General features: G+C 39.6%; 1 protein-coding gene across 1 annotated transcript in view; it reads right to left on the bottom strand.

Annotated features, from left to right (window-relative positions):
- The window catches only part of LOC126248467 (protein FAM91A1), a 183,234-nt gene that overhangs the window by 10,791 nt on the left and 152,132 nt on the right, over positions 1 to 20,311 (bottom strand). Inside the window, exon 13 of the mRNA XM_049949478.1 lies at positions 2,051 to 2,190. Coding sequence (XP_049805435.1) covers positions 2,068 to 2,190 — 123 coding nt within the window. The 3' untranslated portion in view covers positions 2,051 to 2,067. The remainder of the gene's footprint in view (positions 1 to 2,050; positions 2,191 to 20,311) is intronic.

The raw sequence follows: 20,311 nt of genomic DNA, 5'->3' as shown, positions 1-20,311 counted from the left end.
TCTAGAGCCCAAATTGTTTACTCAGACTGAGCTTGACGATTTGGTTAGGGATCTGGGCTTAACGAAAGAAGAAGCTGAATTGCTTGGCTCTAGATTAAAAGTAAAGAACTTATTGGCAGTTGGAACCAGAAAGAGAGAGCAGCAATTTTCCAAGTTTTTTCAACAAGAAGGTGATTTAGTGCACTGCTCAGACATTCCTGGTCTGATGAATGAGTTTGGTATTGAATACAAAAAGGAAGACTGGAGGCTGTTTATTGATTCATCCAAAACTAGTTTAAAATAAGTGTTCAAATGTGTGTGAAATCTTATGGGACTTAACTGCTAAGGTCATCAGTCCCTAAGCTTACACACTACTTAACCTAAATTATCCTAAGGACAAACACACACACCCATGCCCGAGAGAGGACTTGGACCTCCTCCGTGACCAGCCGCACAGTCCGTAACTGCAGCGCCTTAGACCGCTCGGCTAATCCCTCGCGGCACTAGTTTAAAGGCTGTTTTATTACACAATGGTAACATGTAAACGTCTATACTTGTTGGATATTCTGTACATATGAAATAAAGCTATGAAAGCCTAGAAATAGTGCTAAATAAATTAGGCTATTCCGCTCATGGATGATATGTGGCGATCTAAAAGTAACATGCGTGCTCCTTGGTCAGCAAGGTGGCTTTACCAAATTTCAATGTTTCTTGTGTGAATGGGACAGTACGGCTAGGGATCAACACTGGTGCAGAAAAAACTGGCCCGTGATGGACTATTTAAAACCTGGTGAGAAGAATATTCTACGTAAAAACCTTGTAGATCCAAAAAAACGTACTCCTATCACCTCTACATATAAAGTTAGGTCTAATGAAACAGTTTGTAAAGGCTTTGCCTAAAGATGGACCATGTTTTAAGTATATCTGCCAAAAGCTTCCACACCTTTCAGAAACTAAACTAAAAGGAGGCATCTTTGTCAGACCTGACATTAGAAAATTGATGCTTTATGTTAACTTTGAATCCACAATGACCTTAAATGGGAAAGAAGCAAGTTTATCATTCAAGCAACACATTACAAAGTTCTTAGGACATGAAAAAGACCCAGAATATGTTTCTATTACAGCTACAATGTTAAAGAAGTTTGAAACTTTAGGATGTTTAATGAGCCTGAAAGTTCACTTTTTGAACAGTCACCTTGATTACTTCCTGGACAATATGGGAGATGTTAGAGAGGAACAAGGAGAGCATTTTCACCAGGACATTAAAGTGATGGAAAAATGCTACCCAGGCCGCTGGAGCACCAGCATGAGAGGGGACTACTGTTGGTCACTTCACTGAGAAGTTCAGCAAGTGACTCATTGTAGAAAAAGCTACGCAAGAAGCATCAAAGAAAAAAGAGAAAGAAAATACAAACCAATTCCAGCTGGCAAGTGAAACCTCTATAAACACATATCATTGTTTTAAGTAGCTTACTGTAAATACAAACCATGCTTATGTTATACTAAAGCATTGATTAATTTCCCCATTTACCATATAGGATAAGATTTTTATACTATATAATAAAAAGCATATAGCTCAGAAACTATGGGTGATACAAAAAAACCTAAGGCTAGATTTGGATTTAGCTCATAAAAATCTATAAAGATTAGCTATCAAAGTAAAAAAAGTTTTTAAAAAATTTTTTTTCGTTGGCCTGTGTTATCACCATTTCTGAACAAATATAATCCAACTGCTCTCTCTCTCTCTCTCTCTCTCTCTCTCTCTCTCTCTCTCTCCCCCCTTCCCCCCCCCCCCCCCACACACACACACAAAATCCCTATCTATGTTCCCACACTATGGAGAGAAAGTGCGCAAATTAGTTATCATATATAAAGACATGTTATGCTACTGAATGTCTTCTACACTGACTCTACAACATACTGCAGATGGGCAAAAGATCTGATAAAACCATCACAACTAAAAGACCACATTCTTAAAAAGCAAATTTCTACTAGATAATTTAACGTCATTGAGAACTTTTTACTTAGTTGACAGGCTTACCCATATTAACATAAAAACCATTAAGATTACCTTTGTTGTGACAGTTCTCATTTTCCATCCCAAGTTTTCAGCTCCCCACCAATAAACAGAAGATTTCTTGTTGGCAAAACAACATTACTGAGCTGTTTATTGTAAATATTGCTTAACTCTTCCTGAAGGACTGGTAACTCCTTGAAAAAAGAAAGAATGAGCATTTATGGAATGTTTCGTAAAACAAAGGAAAACATGTAAGTAATAAGTAATCTGAAAATAATATATTTGAGAAATGAATATATAGGTGTGTGTGGGGGGGATCAGTGATTGTACACTTGCACACAGACATGTTGTTTGTAGAGCACTCAACTGTCTGCTAAAATAAAATAAATGTATTCAAAATTTATAAAACTGAAAAAAATTATAAAACTTAAAAAATATACATAAGATGAAAACTCAGTTAAAACTGCACTCACACTCTTCCATTTTTACATGACCAATCACACTCAAACACAAAGATTGCAGAACTGTAAATATCTGCTATGGTCCAATATACACCGTTAAAACACAGGCAAAATGCCACTGTGCAGGATGAAACAACAAAAGAGGAAAATGTGTCTCATTGATGATATTAAAATTTCTTCTCTACTTATTTAGAATGATGACTAGACACTTAGAAATTTTAATATTCATATCACAAATATCTAACACAGATAAAAGATGATAGCAGCTTCACTTTTGTGAATTCTCTTGAAGGAACAGGGAATAATGCACCAACAAACTGTAACTTATTAATAGTGCATTGAAACTGATTCACTTCTCATAAGTGATTTAAAGGAGGTGTGGCACAGTTAACTAGAAGGCATCATCAGGCACATCTGCTTGAAAGTCACTTCAAGCCATCATTTTTCTCACTGATTTACTGTTTTCTGCTTCAACTGATCTGCCTCTCTGAACATTATGGTTTGGGAATGCAAAATGTTACAGAAATTAGGTTAGCATCTCACTTCTCTAGAGCATAAATAGAGAAAGGAATTCCTACATTCATCAGAAATATCATACATGTAAGAACATAGACATTAATATATACTTTATAACAGCAAGTGCATACCAAGCACCCACAGAAAGTTTTAATCTATTCACAAACTACCTTGAAGTAATTACCTACTTATTAAATACAAATTCCGTCTGTAAACTCAAAAACTAGGGTAGCAAATTGCTACAAAACCACCACTGATAATATCTTTATAGACAGGTCTAATTAACAAAATTGTTATGGAAACAATAGTCAATTGCATCTAAGAACATAACATGCATGTCCTTATGTTAAATGTTAATACTAATCAGGATACAAAATATACAAAATCTGAGTTCGGGAGGGTAGTCAACAACTCAAAAATTGAATTGAAGTGACAAAAACACTACAGTGCACATGACATGAATGGAAAGTACAACACATTAATTAATTAATTAATTAATAATCTTATTTGAAAACTGTAGTGTAATGGTAAGACACTGGACTTGGGAAACAGCAGTTCAGATCCCAGTCAAGCCATTCAGATGCATGTTTGCCATTTGTGAGCATATTTTTATCCCATTAAGCACAGTATTTGAACATTTAATGCAACATGCTGCTGCTAGAAATTTGCATTGAGGTATTACCACCAAAGCAGATATTTGTTGCCAGTCAGTCAGTCAGTCAGTTAGTTTGAGTTTGGGTCTGGGTCTGGGTCTGTACCAAGACAATGCTGGATGGAGATGTGAAATGAGTTATGCAGAATTTTGTAACACTTCTGCAAGTCCAATAAATTTTGCTGTTATATGAACTAAGTAATAATTTACAGAAGTGTGTTCATTCTGGCAGCAATTGGAAATTACTTTTGCCTGCAATGTTAATGTGTATGGTCATTTCAGTATTGTTCACAAACTTAATTGTGCCGCTTCCCATGAAGAAACATGTTGACAGTACATCTCTGCTGTTCATAAATAGTATTTCATGATCAAATAGAAAAATAATCATAATTTATTTGTTAAATAATGAATGATCAATAATGCATGCTGGCCACACATGGATGATTAACTGTTTAAAGGAATCATAATCATTCTTAAATGTACAGTGCATTGGTTAATCTCATTCAAGTGTCATCAGTACATACTCTAGTATCTTTCTGAAATTATTGAGTGGTATTCGAAAACTTGCCTACTGCGTATATAATCGGGATTTTCAGCAATGACACTGATGTCTGCATATGGACCATCCATAGGTAAATTAGTTAAGTTATTCTAATACTCCATGGATCATAATTGTGACCTTATAGCACATTTTCTCAACAGAAAATATGACAATGAGCTGTCTATTCACACGATGTTTCCAGCATGTATTATTGATAATTCACTATTTAACAAATAAATTATTATTATTTTTCTATTTGATCCTGAAATATAATTTATAAACAGTGGAGATGTACCATCAACATGTTTCTACATGGGAAGAATCACAGTTCAGTTTGTGAATACTACTGAAATTCATCACTAATACTAATACTGTTACATGGCTTGATTAATGACCACGTACATTATCATTGCAGGCTAAAGTACTTTCCAGTTACTACCAGATCCAACACACTTCACTAAAGTACTATATTTATATACATACAATGATTAAATACATGCACATGCACAAATCTGTGATGATAGTTGATAAACTTCATAATGTCAGCATGCTCAACTATTTAAAGAGCAGTGCACGGAAGGTTCTAGGGTGAACACCACATACAACTCTTATTACACACTTCTGTGCCCCAAACAATTTTGTATCTTAATTACCAGCTATCCCAGAATATGATGTCATAGTACCTCAGTGAATGAAATTTTCAAGTCAATTATTTTACATTTTCATCTCCAAAATTTGTAATCCAGAACCTATGTGTGTTGGATCCATAATATGAGAGTTGCACTGCATGTTCTAAATGCCCAAGAATTTAGAAAATTTTGTTTCACTTATTAATTTACCCTTGTGAATTATTTACAATGATGTGATCAGGTCTTGCGCAGCACTTAATTGCATGTATTGAATTTTATCCAAATTCAGTTACAGTCTATTTGTAGTGAGCCAGTTGTTACTTTATAAGAAAATATGATTTACATTTTCAAATGCTGAAGTTACTCAATTAGGCTCAATTATAGTACTTGCACTGTCAGCAAAGTGAATTATTTCTGATTCTTAGATATGATAGACGAGCCATACGACCCAAGATCAATCCATGTGGTACACTTTTAGTGATTATTCCCCATTCTGAAGATGATTCATTCTTTACACTTCCTGAGTTTCTTAATACAACACCCTACATCCTTTCAGTTGGATACAATGAAAACCAGTTACTAGCAACATCTCCAATAGTATAATATTTGAGCTTCTTTAGGAGAATACTGCGAACTACATAATAAAATTCTTTTGAGAAGCCACAGAAAATACTAGTTGGCAATACTTTATAATTTAAATATTGTACAATTGGATCTGTGAATTGAAAAATAATGTGTTCTATGGAAAGACTCTTTTGAAAGTCAAACTGAGTATCTATTTTGGGTGAGATTCATGTGTAAATAACCTTTCCCAGCACCTCCGAAATGGAGGTACATAGTGGGCCTTGTCGGTGATTATTATCTGTCTTACCACCTTTTTAAAAAAGTTGTCTGGCCTTAGCACGCGCGCACACACACCCGCACGCGCACCCGCACCCGCACGCGCACCCGCACGCGCACGCGCACGCGCACACACACACACACTGAATACATTGCATAAATGTAAAGAATAGGATTTAGTACTTTCCTTCCTCTGTCAGTGTTCTTAGTTTTTGAAGGAGTTAATTATATAATTATATTCTTCATTTCTTTGGCATAGCATGGAGTTATTGTGATTAGTATAAAGCATTACATCTTGCATGTATTCTATTGCTTTAGTCCATGAACTGTCCATGTCGATCTTCTGGGCAACTTCAATCAAGTGGTAATTAAAGATGTTGGCCATCTGACTGCTACAATTTATTGTTTGGTTGTTTTCTTTAACAACGAGGTTGTCACTTTTTTCAACAGATTTCCCAACTTCTGTTTTAACTGTAGCCTCTGCAGATTTTATTTTAGATAAATTATTGATTTCAGACATTATAAACCAGTTTTTAAATTTTTTAATCATGTTCTTGCAACATTTAATAAGCCCTACCTCTCTGTTCTAAAAATTTCCCTTTCCATGAACAAGATATCCAAATTCCTTTTGTAATCCAAGGCATTTTTGAGGTCTTATTAGTGCCAAAGCCTTACTGTTTCCTCGGAAACTCACCTGGTAAAAACTGACAAACTCATCTATACTCACTTTATATCTGGTATTGACATCTATCACAGTAATTGCATCCCTCCTGTCAGCTTCCTGTAGGGCTGTATTGAAACTTTTTGCTATCTGTTCATTAATTACTCTTCTGTTTACACACAATACCACTTCATTCTAATCAAATATGTTATTTAGTATGGTTAATTGTTCATCAATGCAATAATTCCAGTTCCACAGAAAGCAGGTATTGACAGGAGTGAACATTACTGAACTATAATAAGTTATTGTTGCAAAATACTTATATGAATTATTTACAGTAGAATGGAAAAACTGGTAGAAGCTGACCTTGGGAAAGGCCAGTCTGAGTTCTAGAAAAATGTAAAAACACGAGTCAACACTGATCCTAAGACTTATCTTAGAACATAGGTTGAAGAAAGGCAAAGCTACATTTATAGCATTTGCAGATTTAGAGAAAACTTTTGACAATGTTGGCTAGAATACACTCTCTGAAATTCTAAAGATAGAAGGGATAAAATACAGGGAGATAAAGGTTCTCTACACTTGTACATAAATCAGACTGCAGTTATAAAAGTATGACATCAAATAGAAGCAGTAATTGAGAAGGGAGTGAGACTAGTAAACTGCTTACCCTAAATGTTATTCAATCTGTATACTGAGCAAGTAGTAAATGAAACCAAGGAGAAATTTGGAAAGGGAATTAAAGTTCAGAGGAAAGCAGTAAAATAATCTGAGATTTACTGATAACATTGCAATTTTGTTGGAGAAGGCAAGGGGCCTGCAAGAGCAGTTGAACAGAATGGATAGTGTCTTGCATAGAGGTTGTAATATGAATCTAAATAAAAGTAAATTAGGCTGAAGGAACAAGATCAGGAAACGATACACTAAAAGTAGTAACTGAGTTTTTCAATTTGCGCAGCAAAATAGCTGATGATGGCCAAACTAGACTGGATATAAAATGCAGGCTACCTACAACAAGAAAAGCATTTCTGAAAAAGAGGAATTTGTTAACATCCAATATACTGTAAGTGCGAGGAAGTAGTTGTGAATTTGGCAACGGAGGGAAATGTGCTGGGTATAAAATTCTAGAGACCAAGACTTGAATATAGCAAGAAGGTTCAAATTGATGTAGGATCCAATAGTTATGCAGAGATAAGAGGCTTGCAGAGGATATACCAAGAGGGCGAGCTGCCTAAACCAGTCTGGACTGAAGACAACGATAACAAGCTACATATCATAGTCAGAGAGGCCATTACAACTGGATAAACATTCATATAACTGATTAAATATTCACCCACAAAAGTGTTTTCCATTAGTGCACTAATGTCCTGTTTAATTCTGGTGGGAAAATGTAACAGCAGAATTCATGTTATAATCGTTAAAGTAACATTTCCAAAACATTTCTTTTACCTGAATCTTACAGAAAATTAATATTAAATTCTCTATAGACTCCCTTTTGTTTGCTAAGTGGCATAATAATTATTCAATCTCTTAAGAATATTTACAAGTTTTCCAGTGGGGATCTGTATACTGTGACAATTATAGATGACTTTTCCAGTAGCAGCAATTTGCAAGCATAGGTTTCCAATTGTTGATCTCTGCAGCAGCTATTGCTATCAATAGATTTGAACTTTATTTTATTTTTCACATACACAATTCCTTCTTTCTCCATATTTTCCCTACAGAAATGGGCTGCCAATTACTAGTTCTCTATGTTTAACATATGGATTCTTGTATTTACACAGTGCTCAAACACATGTAGTATATCAACTTCCTTTACTCATTCTAGATTGTGTAAACAAACAGATAAGAAGTTCAACAACTTTATTTTGTTGCATCATGGTAAGGTTAGGCACATAAGTTTAATTTTGTGTGTGATAATTCATTTAACTGGATCTCTCTTAACCCTTGAGCCCATAGCAGTGTATTTTGTAAACGTTACTCAACCATGTATGAGTAAAATCACAGTTTAATCTTAATTTAAAAAGAGAACTATATAATAAATTTACATTATATGAGCTGAAGCATTGTTTAATTACACCACAATAAAAAAACTTTCGTAACATCACTCTGTTCCTGCGTGCTAGTACTAACCCACAAAAATAACCCACTCTAACCCAGTTACATCAGATCCCAGCCAAACACTTACTCCGTTATTATCTTGTACATAACAGCCTCATTATGAGATTTTGCTGCTAGCTCATAACCTGGCTAATTTTCTAGCACAGATCGTAAATTTTTTCTCACCTAGCATGCTGTTTATTTTATGTTACTTCTATTCACTTGGATGTATGATAGCACAGATTATCACTGTGTTATGTGAAGCAGTAATGAAGGAATAGGTATGGATTCAGAATCGTAAAACAACAATGGAATGGTACAAGAAAATGTTCTTTGTGGTTTGCGCACTTTATAGATACGCGCACCTGATTGAGGGTTAGAGTAATCTGACTGAATGAGTTATTTAACCTAAAAAAGTCTTACTTCTCACAGATATTTTACCATTGATGACAGTAGCTTCCTCTTCACACCCTCCCTTCTCCCCATCCCCCCTCCCCTCAACCAACCTTTTCAGTTACTGGTCCAGCTAATCTGTGTTCGTCCTCCTGTTAAGGTGTGTCCCATGTCTTATACATCCCATCCTCCAACAGCAACAACTGGCACAGAATCAATGTGAGCCCCATCCAAAATTATCTAAACTATTGCCTTTTTGCCCCTTTATTGTTACCTATGTCACATCCCCCCCCCCCACTCCTTCAACTACTATATTTCATTTTTTGTGGCCTCAATCTCTGCCTTAGGGGTGGAAATCTTTGCCTCTTGTTCTGCAATCTTCCTGTCTTTTACATATGTTCTACATATCAGTGTGAGGGCCTCACTAGGTACCCCTCCTTCTGTCTCACTGCATTTTCCCCACTTAAACTACAGTTTACAGTTCCCAATAACTACCACTCCCAAACTGTTAACTAACCTGTGGCAGCATACAAATTTGTCACCAATAGTCATACTGTTATAAAAAAATTACACAAATATAGGTTTCTGTACATTCTGTACATACACTCCTGGAAATGGAAAAAAGAACACATTGACACCGGTGTGTCAGACCCACCATACTTGCTCCGGACACTGCGAGAGGGCTGTACAAGCAATGATCACACGCACGGCACAGCGGACACACCAGGAACCGCGGTGTTGGCCGTCAAATGGCGCTAGCTGCGCAGCATTTGTGCACCGCCGCCGTCAGTGTCAGCCAGTTTGCCGTGGCATACGGAGCTCCATCGCAGTCTTTAACACTGGTAGCATGCCGCGACAGCGTGGACGTGAACCGTATGTGCAGTTGACGGACTTTGAGCGAGGGCGTATAGTGGGCATGCGGGAGGCCGGGTGGACGTACTGCCGAATTGCTCAACACGTGGGGCGTGAGGTCTCCACAGTACATCGATGTTCTCGCCAGTGGTCGGCGGAAGGTGCACGTGCCCGTCGACCTGGGACCGGACCGCAGCGACGCACGGATGCACGCCAAGACCGTAGGATCCTACGCAGTGCCGTAGGGGACCGCACCGCCACTTCCCAGCAAATTAGGGACACTGTTGCTCCTGGGGTATCGGCGAGGACCATTCGCAACCGTCTCCATGAAGCTGGGCTACGGTCCCGCACACCGTTAGGCCGTCTTCCGCTCACGCCCCAACATCGTGCAGCCCGCCTCCAGTGGTGTCGCGACAGGCGTGAATGGAGGGATGAATGGAGACGTGTCGTCTTCAGCGATGAGAGTCGCTTCTGCCTTGGTGCCAATAATGGTCGTATGCGTGTTTGGCGCCGTGCAGGTGAGCGCCACAATCAGGACTGCATACGACCGAGGCACACAGGGCCAACACCCGGCATCATGGTGTGGGGAGCGATCTCCTACACTGGCCGTACACCACTGGTGATCGTCGAGGGGACACTGAATAGTGCACGGTACATCCAAACCGTCATCGAACCCATCGTTCTAGCATTCCTAGACCGGCAAGGGAACTTGCTGTTCCAACAGGACAATGCACGTCCGCATGTATCCCGTGCCACCCAACGTGCTCTAGAAGGTGTAAGTCAACTACCCTGGCCAGCAAGATCTCCGGATCTGTCCCCCATTGAGCATGTTTGGGACTGGATGAAGCGTCGTCTCACGCGGTCTGCACGTCCAGCACGAACGCTGGTCCAACTGAGGCGCCAGGTGGAAATGGCATGGCAAGCCGTTCCACAGGACTACATCCAGCATCTCTACGATCGTCTCCATGGGAGAATAGCAGCCTGCATTGCTGCGAAAGGTGGATATACACTGTACTAGTGCCGACATTGTGCATGCTCTGTTGCCTGTGTCTATGTGCCTGTGGTTCTGTCAGTGTGATCATGTGATGTATCTGACCCCAGGAATGTGTCAATAAAGTTTCCCCTTCCTGGGACAATGAATTCACGGTGTTCTTATTTCAATTTCCAGGAGTGTATTAGTCACCTGTTAAAGTTTCTTTTGTAAGCCGTGTGGATGATATTAACTGTTTGTTGTGTTACAGTGTGATATTACAATACACACAAGTTGGAGTGCAATGACAAAATACAAACTCTTAATCCATATCAGTCACAGCAGCACCACAATTCCCCCCCCCCCTTTTTTTTCCAAGAAATCACTGAGTACACAAGGTTTTTTTTAAAAAAATGGCATGAGGATAAAATTACAGTACATGTAAGCTTTATGAGGACAATTAAAAACTACTTGAAGCAGCAGCATCAGTTCAAAGGTTGAAATCAATAGCCATAACAATGCTGAAGACATGTCCTATTGGAAATATGTCATTTAAATTTATGTATATTGATGTATTGTGCAGTTTATGTAAATGATGTATTTTCAATATTTGCAAGCTACAGAGCAACATTTGTTCAAGACACATCTCTGAGTATCGAAGTCCAATGGCATCTCAATAGAGGACGACACAGCAGTTTGTCAGCAATATGTAGTTCCTTAGGACTTATTGCAGAGCTACTACATTACTCCAACTTTCTATGAAACTCAAATCAGTATTTACAATTTCAATACAGTGGAAAAATGTAAAAAGTGATGCTAACAAATCAAGTAAACAAAGGAAAGAATCACTTTATCTGAGGCAGGTAACTATGCTTTGATGTATCTATCTTTCACCTGTAACCACTGAAGACTTTTCACATTGTTCAGGTAAAAATAATCCACAGATAACTGAATATCAATCACTCAACTTTTTGCAACTACCACAGTTTTCTCAAACTGAACAGCTGAAGAAGATTACTCAAGTCATTGTCTGGACAAGGAGACATCTAACTTCATAAAAAGATATAGGTATTCAGGGGAATGATGGGAGGGATATGAGACTACAAATCAAGAGCACATAATACAATCAAGCTGGAATATAGTCTAGAGACAAACTAAGTGAAAAATTGGTGTAATGGAAGGAACTGAACACATTAGAAAAATTTTAGATGATAACTTTTAAGAACCTCTTACACTGGACACAGAACCTTCAGCTCACAGAGTCATGTACTGTGCTCATTACTACAAACAGAACAGTGATAGGGTGACTTATCAGAACTGAAGCAAAATACAAAGCTACCATCACTGTAACTTATAGGATTTATGATCTCCAAGGAAATAGAAAATAAAAGAGACAGAAGATATATGAGCAAAAAAATAATTAATTTATTATTTGATGTGAAATGCAAAAGTGTGGTTCAGTAAAACGAGAATGCAACAGACGTGAGAAATAACATAAAACACACATTTCAAACTGTGTATAAAAGAAAAGAAGAAAAGATTAGTTCTTTATATCATCTGTGCAACTCTGAAAACTTCACTCTAATGGGAAACAGGAAGGTATTACATGATTTCCATAAGGATAAGAGGAGAGTCAGCCACTGAATCCTGTAGTGTACTCAACAGCAAACCGTAGGCAAAGGTTGAAGCCATAATGAAGTGATACAAGTTACACTAATAATCAAAACTGTCAAGAAAATCAGAACAATCAGATCATTTATCCAAGAACAGGGAAGATCATGGAAGTTTTATGGGTTTTTAACTCACACAATGGTGAGGCAAAATATTATGGCAACTGCCCTCCACAAGACAGACTGTCTCCTAGTGGCCTAGCAGGCAGGTGACACAGGAAAGTAAGATAAATAGGATCATTCTACTAATGATACAGGCGACAAATCAGGAAATCCACTGACATAAGTGACTGTGAAAGGGAACCTGTCATGGGCTAGCACCTAGAAACGAGCATCTCTGGGACAACAAAGATGATCAGCTGTTCACGTGTTGCTGTTTTAAGCATCCGTGGAAGTTGAAAGAGAAGCCACGAGCAGATGGCAAGGTGTTGGTAGTCCATACCTCATCACATAATATGGAGATCAGAGGCTTGACCACTCCATAAAACACATTGGGTGGCAATTTGTGGCAGATCAGATGACAGAGTACAATGCTTGTGCAGGTACAAATGTTTTGCAGCATACTGTTCAGTGAAAACTGTTGAACGTGGGGCTCAGCAGCAGACGAGCCACTGCATTACCAAGCTGACCCATGACAGTGTCAATTACTCAAAAAACTTATGGGAATGCTTCTGAGTGATGTCTTCGACAACTACCGATATTTCAACAGGTGCACTCCCTGTCATTTTCAAGGTACAAATGCAGCAAGGATGCATTACGATAGGGAATTTAAAACATTGGCGGTTATAGATGTTGTCACTCACCTGCATTCCCAAAGCAATTTGAACGTTGTACATGCCATAATGGGGGGGCATTCACCTGAGCTTCCACGGGACCTGTGGTAGTAATTAAAGGCACCACAACTACTTTGGCCTACAGCAGCGCCAGCCAAACGCTGAACAGTGTGCAGACGTGCGGAAGAGCTGCACATGTGCGCACGTGTGCGACAGCGACATCTGTTATTAGACATGTGTCCTAAATGAACGGCGGCGGCTCCACTTCCCTGTATTTGTGGTACAAGCAAGAGCGCAACATACCTAGTCTCGTTTACCCCTGGTAACCGTAACCTTAACAGAGAAGTACTGAGAAATGGCAGGTACTGAGAAAAAGCAAAGGACGGGAGATCTATGTTCTCAGTCGTTTAAAAATGACTAGGAACTGCAATTACTTTTTGTAACCATTGGTGAAAACTCACAGTGTTTGCTATGCCGCTGAATAATAGGCGGCCAGCGTAAGTTTTTAATTTAAAGACACTACAATACATATCACAAAGACGAGTGTAGTGTACTCAAGAGTGAAGAACGGCAAGCAAAATTAAATGTCCTTAAGAAAATGGATGAGACACATCAACTCGATCATCATTTCTCATGACCAGTGACAAACGTGTTTGGATTTATTCCTTTCATAATTAAAAATTATTGTTTACTAACTGTGCATTAGTGCCTCATTCTGCTCCATGTTACATTATTATCAGAAAAGTTGGTCATTAAACCGATTGTTCCAATGTATACTTACATTTACGGTTTTTTTTTTTTTTTTTAATGTGTGAAGGGCTACGCTCAGATGAAGTCGATAAAATGTAACATTTATCTAATTGTCGGTTATTATGCAGATTTCATGGAGCTGAAGAAAGATGTAGCAATAATGGTATTGAAATAACAGGTGATCATCGAGAGGTCTGCGGTTATCATTCTGTTCAGAGGTCAATGAGACAGAAATTATGTGAGTGTAACTGAGGGCGCCGAGAATTAGTTATAGGAAACTTTGCATTAGTTTAATGTTATTTGAAATCATGAATAAGGTTCGTTGGAAGTCACTAAGTGCTCTCTTTCTTAAATACTAGATCAAAAACATTACTCATATTTACGTGCCGTCAGTCCAGCTGCCTTAATAAACACCCACGGTTGTTAACTGTATTACTTGTCTTACTGGGTTAAACTGTTAACATAAAAGTAGACGTCTCAATGAGTAGACTGTGACAGTATTTTAAATGTTTAATACGCGAAATACCTTCCCATGGTTGGCTTGCAAGCTGTGGAAAGAGCACTAGAATGCGCTGGTACAGAGTATCCCAGCAAGTGGATAAAGCGACATCTGTGGGTAGACACATGCACTACATGAACGCTGACGGCTGCGGCGTGCACGCTGTGACCCGGAAGTTGCACATGTGCAGGAGCACCGCACGCTTGCAGAATTTCTGGCCGGCCCTGGCTTACAGGAATAGTACTGGAGACTCAGCATCTTTCCATGCTCGATGTCTTCTCTGAGAGCAATAGAACCTTACTGCTGGACAACACACACAAGAGGAGAATCATACTCAACTGGTTTGAGGAGCACAATAGTGAACTCACATATATTTACTAGTCACCGAATTTGCCTGATCTGAACCTGATATAACACATCTGGGTGCCAGCTCCACATCTACAATTCACTGGCCCGTAAGTTACAGGAACTGCGTGGCTTGTTGGGTAGACAACCTAGTCCCACATACCTCTGGAACTCTACCAGGGACTTGTCGAATGCACACCACCCAAAATCACTTCTATACTGCTTACCAAAAGTGGACCAACATACAATGGTTCACCAAATGTGTACAACCAGTCACTACTGTCCATTAAGGTAAAAATAGTAACAAGGAGAGAAAAATTTAGTAATCACTGTAAATGCTTGGCATGCATTCCTCATAAACCAGAATCATGCTATTATCTTTGTGAGAAAGGAGTACTCCTAGGTTTGAAAGTCACTCCATTCAAAAGAATGAAAAGTTTTGTGTTAAAGCTATAATGTCTCAGTGATGCTTATACTTTTGTTGCGAGAAGCATGTAGTATCTATGAGAAGTTAACAACAATGTATCATAAAGATGCCATCTGGACTTTGTTTTGCGCAGACAAAATTTCAGATGCTGTATGACAAAGACAGTAGTTGCAGCAGAGTTGCGAGTGCAACAGCATGTCATTTAAAGGCTTTGGTAACAGTTCTACGACACAAAAAATGTGTAGGTCAGTACATGGTTGACCTAGAGTAGCTGTTTCAAAAGAAGAGCAGTGCGTGGTCTTGCATACATTACAAAAGTCAACAATATATCCAACACAATTGTTTGCAGAGCTAACAGCTGTGTCATATGTTGCATTTTTCTGAAAACTTTACTACTGGAGGCTCAAGCCCATTTGATTTATGTACTACATATCTGCCAATGTGTTTCCTGTTCATAACAATGTAGAGATGAACCTATTATTGCGTAATCAGAGACATTAAGATGAGGTGGTTGTAGGAGGATACAACTGGACTTAGACAAACTTTTTAGCTGATATGATGAATTGTAGCTTGCCCTAAACATAAAAAAAAAGTAAGTTAATGCAGATGGATAGGAGAAACAACCCCGTTATGTTCAAATATAGCATTTGTAGCCTGTTACTTAACACAGTCACATCAACCAAATACACTCCTGGAAATGGAAAAAAGAACACATTGACACCGGTGTGTCAGACCCACCATACTTGCTCCGGACACTGCGAGAGGGCTGTACAAGCAATGATCACACGCACGGCACAGCGGACACACCAGGAACCGCGGTGTTGGCCGTCAAATGGCGCTAGCTGCGCAGCATTTGTGCACCGCCGCCGTCAGTGTCAGCCAGTTTGCCGTGGCATACGGAGCTCCATCGCAGTCTTTAACACTGGTAGCATGCCGCGACAGCGTGGACGTGAACCGTATGTGCAGTTGACGGACTTTGAGTGAGGGCGTATAGTGGGCATGCGGGAGGCCGGGTGGACGTACCGCCGAATTGCTCAACACGTGGGGCGTGAGGTCTCCACAGTACATCGATGTTGTCGCCAGTGGTCGGCGGAAGGTGCACGTGCCCGTCGACCTGGGACCGGACCGCAGCGACGCACGGATGCACGCCAAGACCGTAGGATCCTACGCAGTGCCGTAGGGGACCGCACCGCCACTTCCCAGCAAATTAGGGACACTGTTGCTCCTGGGGTATCGGCGAGGACCATTCGCACCCGTCTCCATGAAGCTGGGCTACGGTCCCGCACACCGTTAGGCCGTCTTCCGCTCACGCCCCAACATCGTGCAGCCCGCCTCCAGTGGTGTCGCGACAGGCGTGAATGGAGGGACGAATGGAGACGTGTCGTCTTCAGCGATGAGAGTCGCTTCTGCCTTGGTGCCAATGATGGTCGTATGCGTGTTGGCGCCGTGCAGGTGAGCGCCACAATCAGGACTGCATACGACCGAGGCACACAGGGCCAACACCCGGCATCATGGTGTGGGGAGCGATCTCCTACACTGGCCGTACACCACTGGTGATCGTCGAGGGGACACTGAATAGTGCACGGTACATCCAAACCGTCATCGAACCCATCGTTCTACCATTCCTAGACCGGCAAGGGAACTTGCTGTTCCAACAGGACAATGCACGTCCGCATGTATCCCGTGCCACCCAACGTGCTCTAGAAGGTGTAAGTCAACTACCCTGGCCAGCAAGATCTCCGGATCTGTCCCCCATTGAGCATGTTTGGGACTGGATGAAGCGTCGTCTCACGCGGTCTGCACGTCCAGCACGAACGCTGGTCTAACTGAGGCGCCAGGTGGAAATGGCATGGCAAGCCATTCCACAGGACTACATCCAGCATCTCTACGATCGTCTCCATGGGAGAATAGCAGCCTGCATTGCTGCGAAAGGTGGATATACACTGTACTAGTGCTGACATTGTGCATGCTCTGTTGCCTGTGTCTATGTGCCTGTGGTTCTGTCAGTGTGATCATGTGATGTATCTGACCCCAGGAATGTGTCAATAAAGTTTCCCCTTCCTGGGACAATGAATTCACGGTGTTCTTATTTCAATTTCCAGGAGTGTATGTAGGCATAACACTGCAATGTGATTTGGAATGAAACGAGCACATAAGGGCAGTAGTAGGGAAAATGCATGGCTAACTTAGGTTTATTGGGAGAATTTTAGAAGAGTGATGTTCATTTATAAAGGAGACCTCATATAGAACACTAGTGTTACCCAATCTTGAGTATTGCTCGAATGTTTGGGATCCCTACCATGTCAGATTAAAGGTAAACATCAAAACAATTCAGAAGCAAGCCGCTAGGTTTGTTACTGGTAGGTTCCATCAGCATGTGATTATTACAGATATGACTCATGAACTCAGATGGGAATCCCTGGATGGAAGACAATGTCGTTTCATGAACCACTATTGAGTATATTTAAAAAGCAGCATTTGCAGCTGATTGCAGAAACATTCTATTGCTGCCAATGTTCATTTCATGTAAGGAGTGCAAAGGATAACATAAGAGAAATTAGGAGAAGGTAAGTTGCTACTCACCACATAGCGGAGACACTGAGTCATAGATAGGCACAACAAAAAGAATCTCATAATTATAGCTTTCGGCCATTAAGGCCTTCATCAACAAAAGACAGACACACACACACAAACACACACGACTGGAATCTCAGGCAATCGTGGTCAGTTGCCTGAGACTGCAGGTGTGTGTGTGTGTGTGTGTGTGTGTGTGTGTGTGTGTGTGTGTGTTGTTGTTGATGGCATTAATGGTCGAAAGCTATAATTGTGAGAGTCTTTTTGTTGTGCCTACCTGTGTCTCAGCATCTCTGCTATATGGTGAGTAACAACTTTCCTTATCATAATATTGTTACATTCCATCCCGGATTTTCCATTGTTTGATAAGAGAAATTATGGCTCGTACAGAGGCATATAGACAGTCGATTTTCCCCTCGCTCAATCTGTGACTGGAACAGGAAAAGAAACAACCAGTAGTGGTACGAGCTACCCTCCATACCTCATACAATGGCTTGTGTAGTAAGTATGTAGATGTAGAACACAGGGATGTGCTTGTCACAGACAAATTCAGTCTATAGAATGATCTCAGTCACACATTTGTCTGAGGGAAGTGATAGTCAATACAAAAGAGTAAAATATGGAAAGAAATCTCATAAACAGTCCTACTATGTATTATCAGCACGGTGTCTAATGGTTATAAATCAACTATAATTTTACTCATACAGTGATGACATGTTGACCTAAGGATGAAAATTTAAAAAATAAATGGTATATTTATATATAATTTTATACTGTTTTTTTATTAATAAAAGTTTTATACATTAACTGTATTTTATATTTCTATCCTACATTGTGTAGAGACTCATTTCACAGTTTTCTATAATATAATTGTTAATTGTCCTCCACTTGCAGCAAAACCAACTAATAAGGTCAAATTCTATTTCATACTTCTGTAAATGTTGACTGTATAGCATAATTTTGTTTATGTATGTAACATGTCATCATTACATCACAAAAGTTTCCAATTTATCTGATGATGTATGCAGCTATCTATGACACTTTACGGCATGCTGTATCTCCTTTACATACAATTTGTGTAAACTCTGCTGTTGTGATTACTTAGTGTATACTACTGTGATGATAAATTCCTTCTGTTAATTTCAATGTTAAACAAAAGTGTGACCCTCTAACATTAGTTGTAATTTTCATCGTGCAGTGCAGACTGCCATCTGGTGGTACCTCTCAGCACTAATTTCCATTACACTCCAAATCCAGTCATCAGTTACTCTGACACAGTCAACATGACATGATACCACAAAGAGGCAAGATGTCGCATGTAGCTGTCTTGTTCATGCCATTCGTACTCCCATGTTATACAGACATTATGACAGTACCCCAGGCATGCCTTTGCAATGCCTCAACTCTCTCATGGAATGTTTTATTTAAATTTAACTTGTTAGATTATTCTTTATTATACTTTGACTTTGGACTGTATCCATCCATATGAGCAGAATTTTATGAGAGTTATCACTTTACAGCATATTGTATAGTCCCAAAGTGACAGTGTGATTTAAGCATTGTATGACGTAAAAACCACTGCCCAGTTTTATGGGTATGTAATTTTTGCCCCCATGCATTTTTGTATGCCTCTAAGCATGTAACCTTGGCATATATTCTTTTCACAGATCTGAATATGGAAATACATATGGCCAATACCAGTAATCCAGTAATTGTGTTAATGCAATGATCTTGGTAAATAAATTGGTTTTCACATTTCACAAGAAGAATATAGCAAAAACTTATATGTTGACAAGAACAGGTAAAGAACCTTCTTTAGCCGCATACTAGAAAAATTATTCCTTGCTCATAAGAAAAGTTATTAAGTATGTATATTATGAAACTTCCTGGCAGATTAAAACTGTGTGCTGATCTGGGTCTTGAACCCGTGAACTTTGCCTTTCTCGAGTAAGTGCTCAAACTACAGAGCTACCAAAGTATGATTCACGATTCATCCTCGCAGCTTTACTTCTGGCAGTACTCATCTCCTACCTTCCAAACATCACAGAAGTTCTCCTGTATAACTTGCATGACTAGCACTACTAGAAGAAAGGATATGCTGAGACACGTCTTGGCCACAACCTGGAGAATCATTTCCAGAATGAATTTTCGTTCTGCAGTGGAGTATACAGAACTTGAACCTGGGACCTTTGTCTTTTGCTGGCAAGTGTTCTACCAACTGAGCTACCCAAGTTTGACTCACAATCTGTCCACACAGATTTACTTCCACCAGTATCTCATCTCCTATCTTTCAAAGTTCACACTTCACACAAATTCTGTGTAGCTTGCGAGACTGGCACTCCTGGAAGAAAGGAGTGATAGTCTTGCAGGTTACATTGTCTGACAAAAAAAAAAAACCAAACCAAAGGGGATGAAGAGATGAAGTGAAACTTCACAGATTCATGGGGTATACAATATTATTTCGGCAACTACAACACCGAGTCAAATTTACAAAGAATTTGGTAGTACTAGCCCATTTATTAGTATGAAATTACTCCTCCTCTGGCCTGGATGTGCAGACTGATTCGGTTGGGAAGGGAGTCATAAAAAAATTGTATTTTCTGCTGAGGCAAACTGATCCACAACTTTGTTAAGTGGTCCTTGCTAATGGAACTGTGACAGT

The sequence above is a fragment of the Schistocerca nitens genome, chromosome 3, assembly GCF_023898315.1.
Source record: "Schistocerca nitens isolate TAMUIC-IGC-003100 chromosome 3, iqSchNite1.1, whole genome shotgun sequence".
NCBI classification, from domain to species: Eukaryota; Metazoa; Arthropoda; class Insecta; order Orthoptera; family Acrididae; genus Schistocerca; species Schistocerca nitens.
This window is presented reverse-complemented; position numbering and strand designations above follow the sequence as displayed.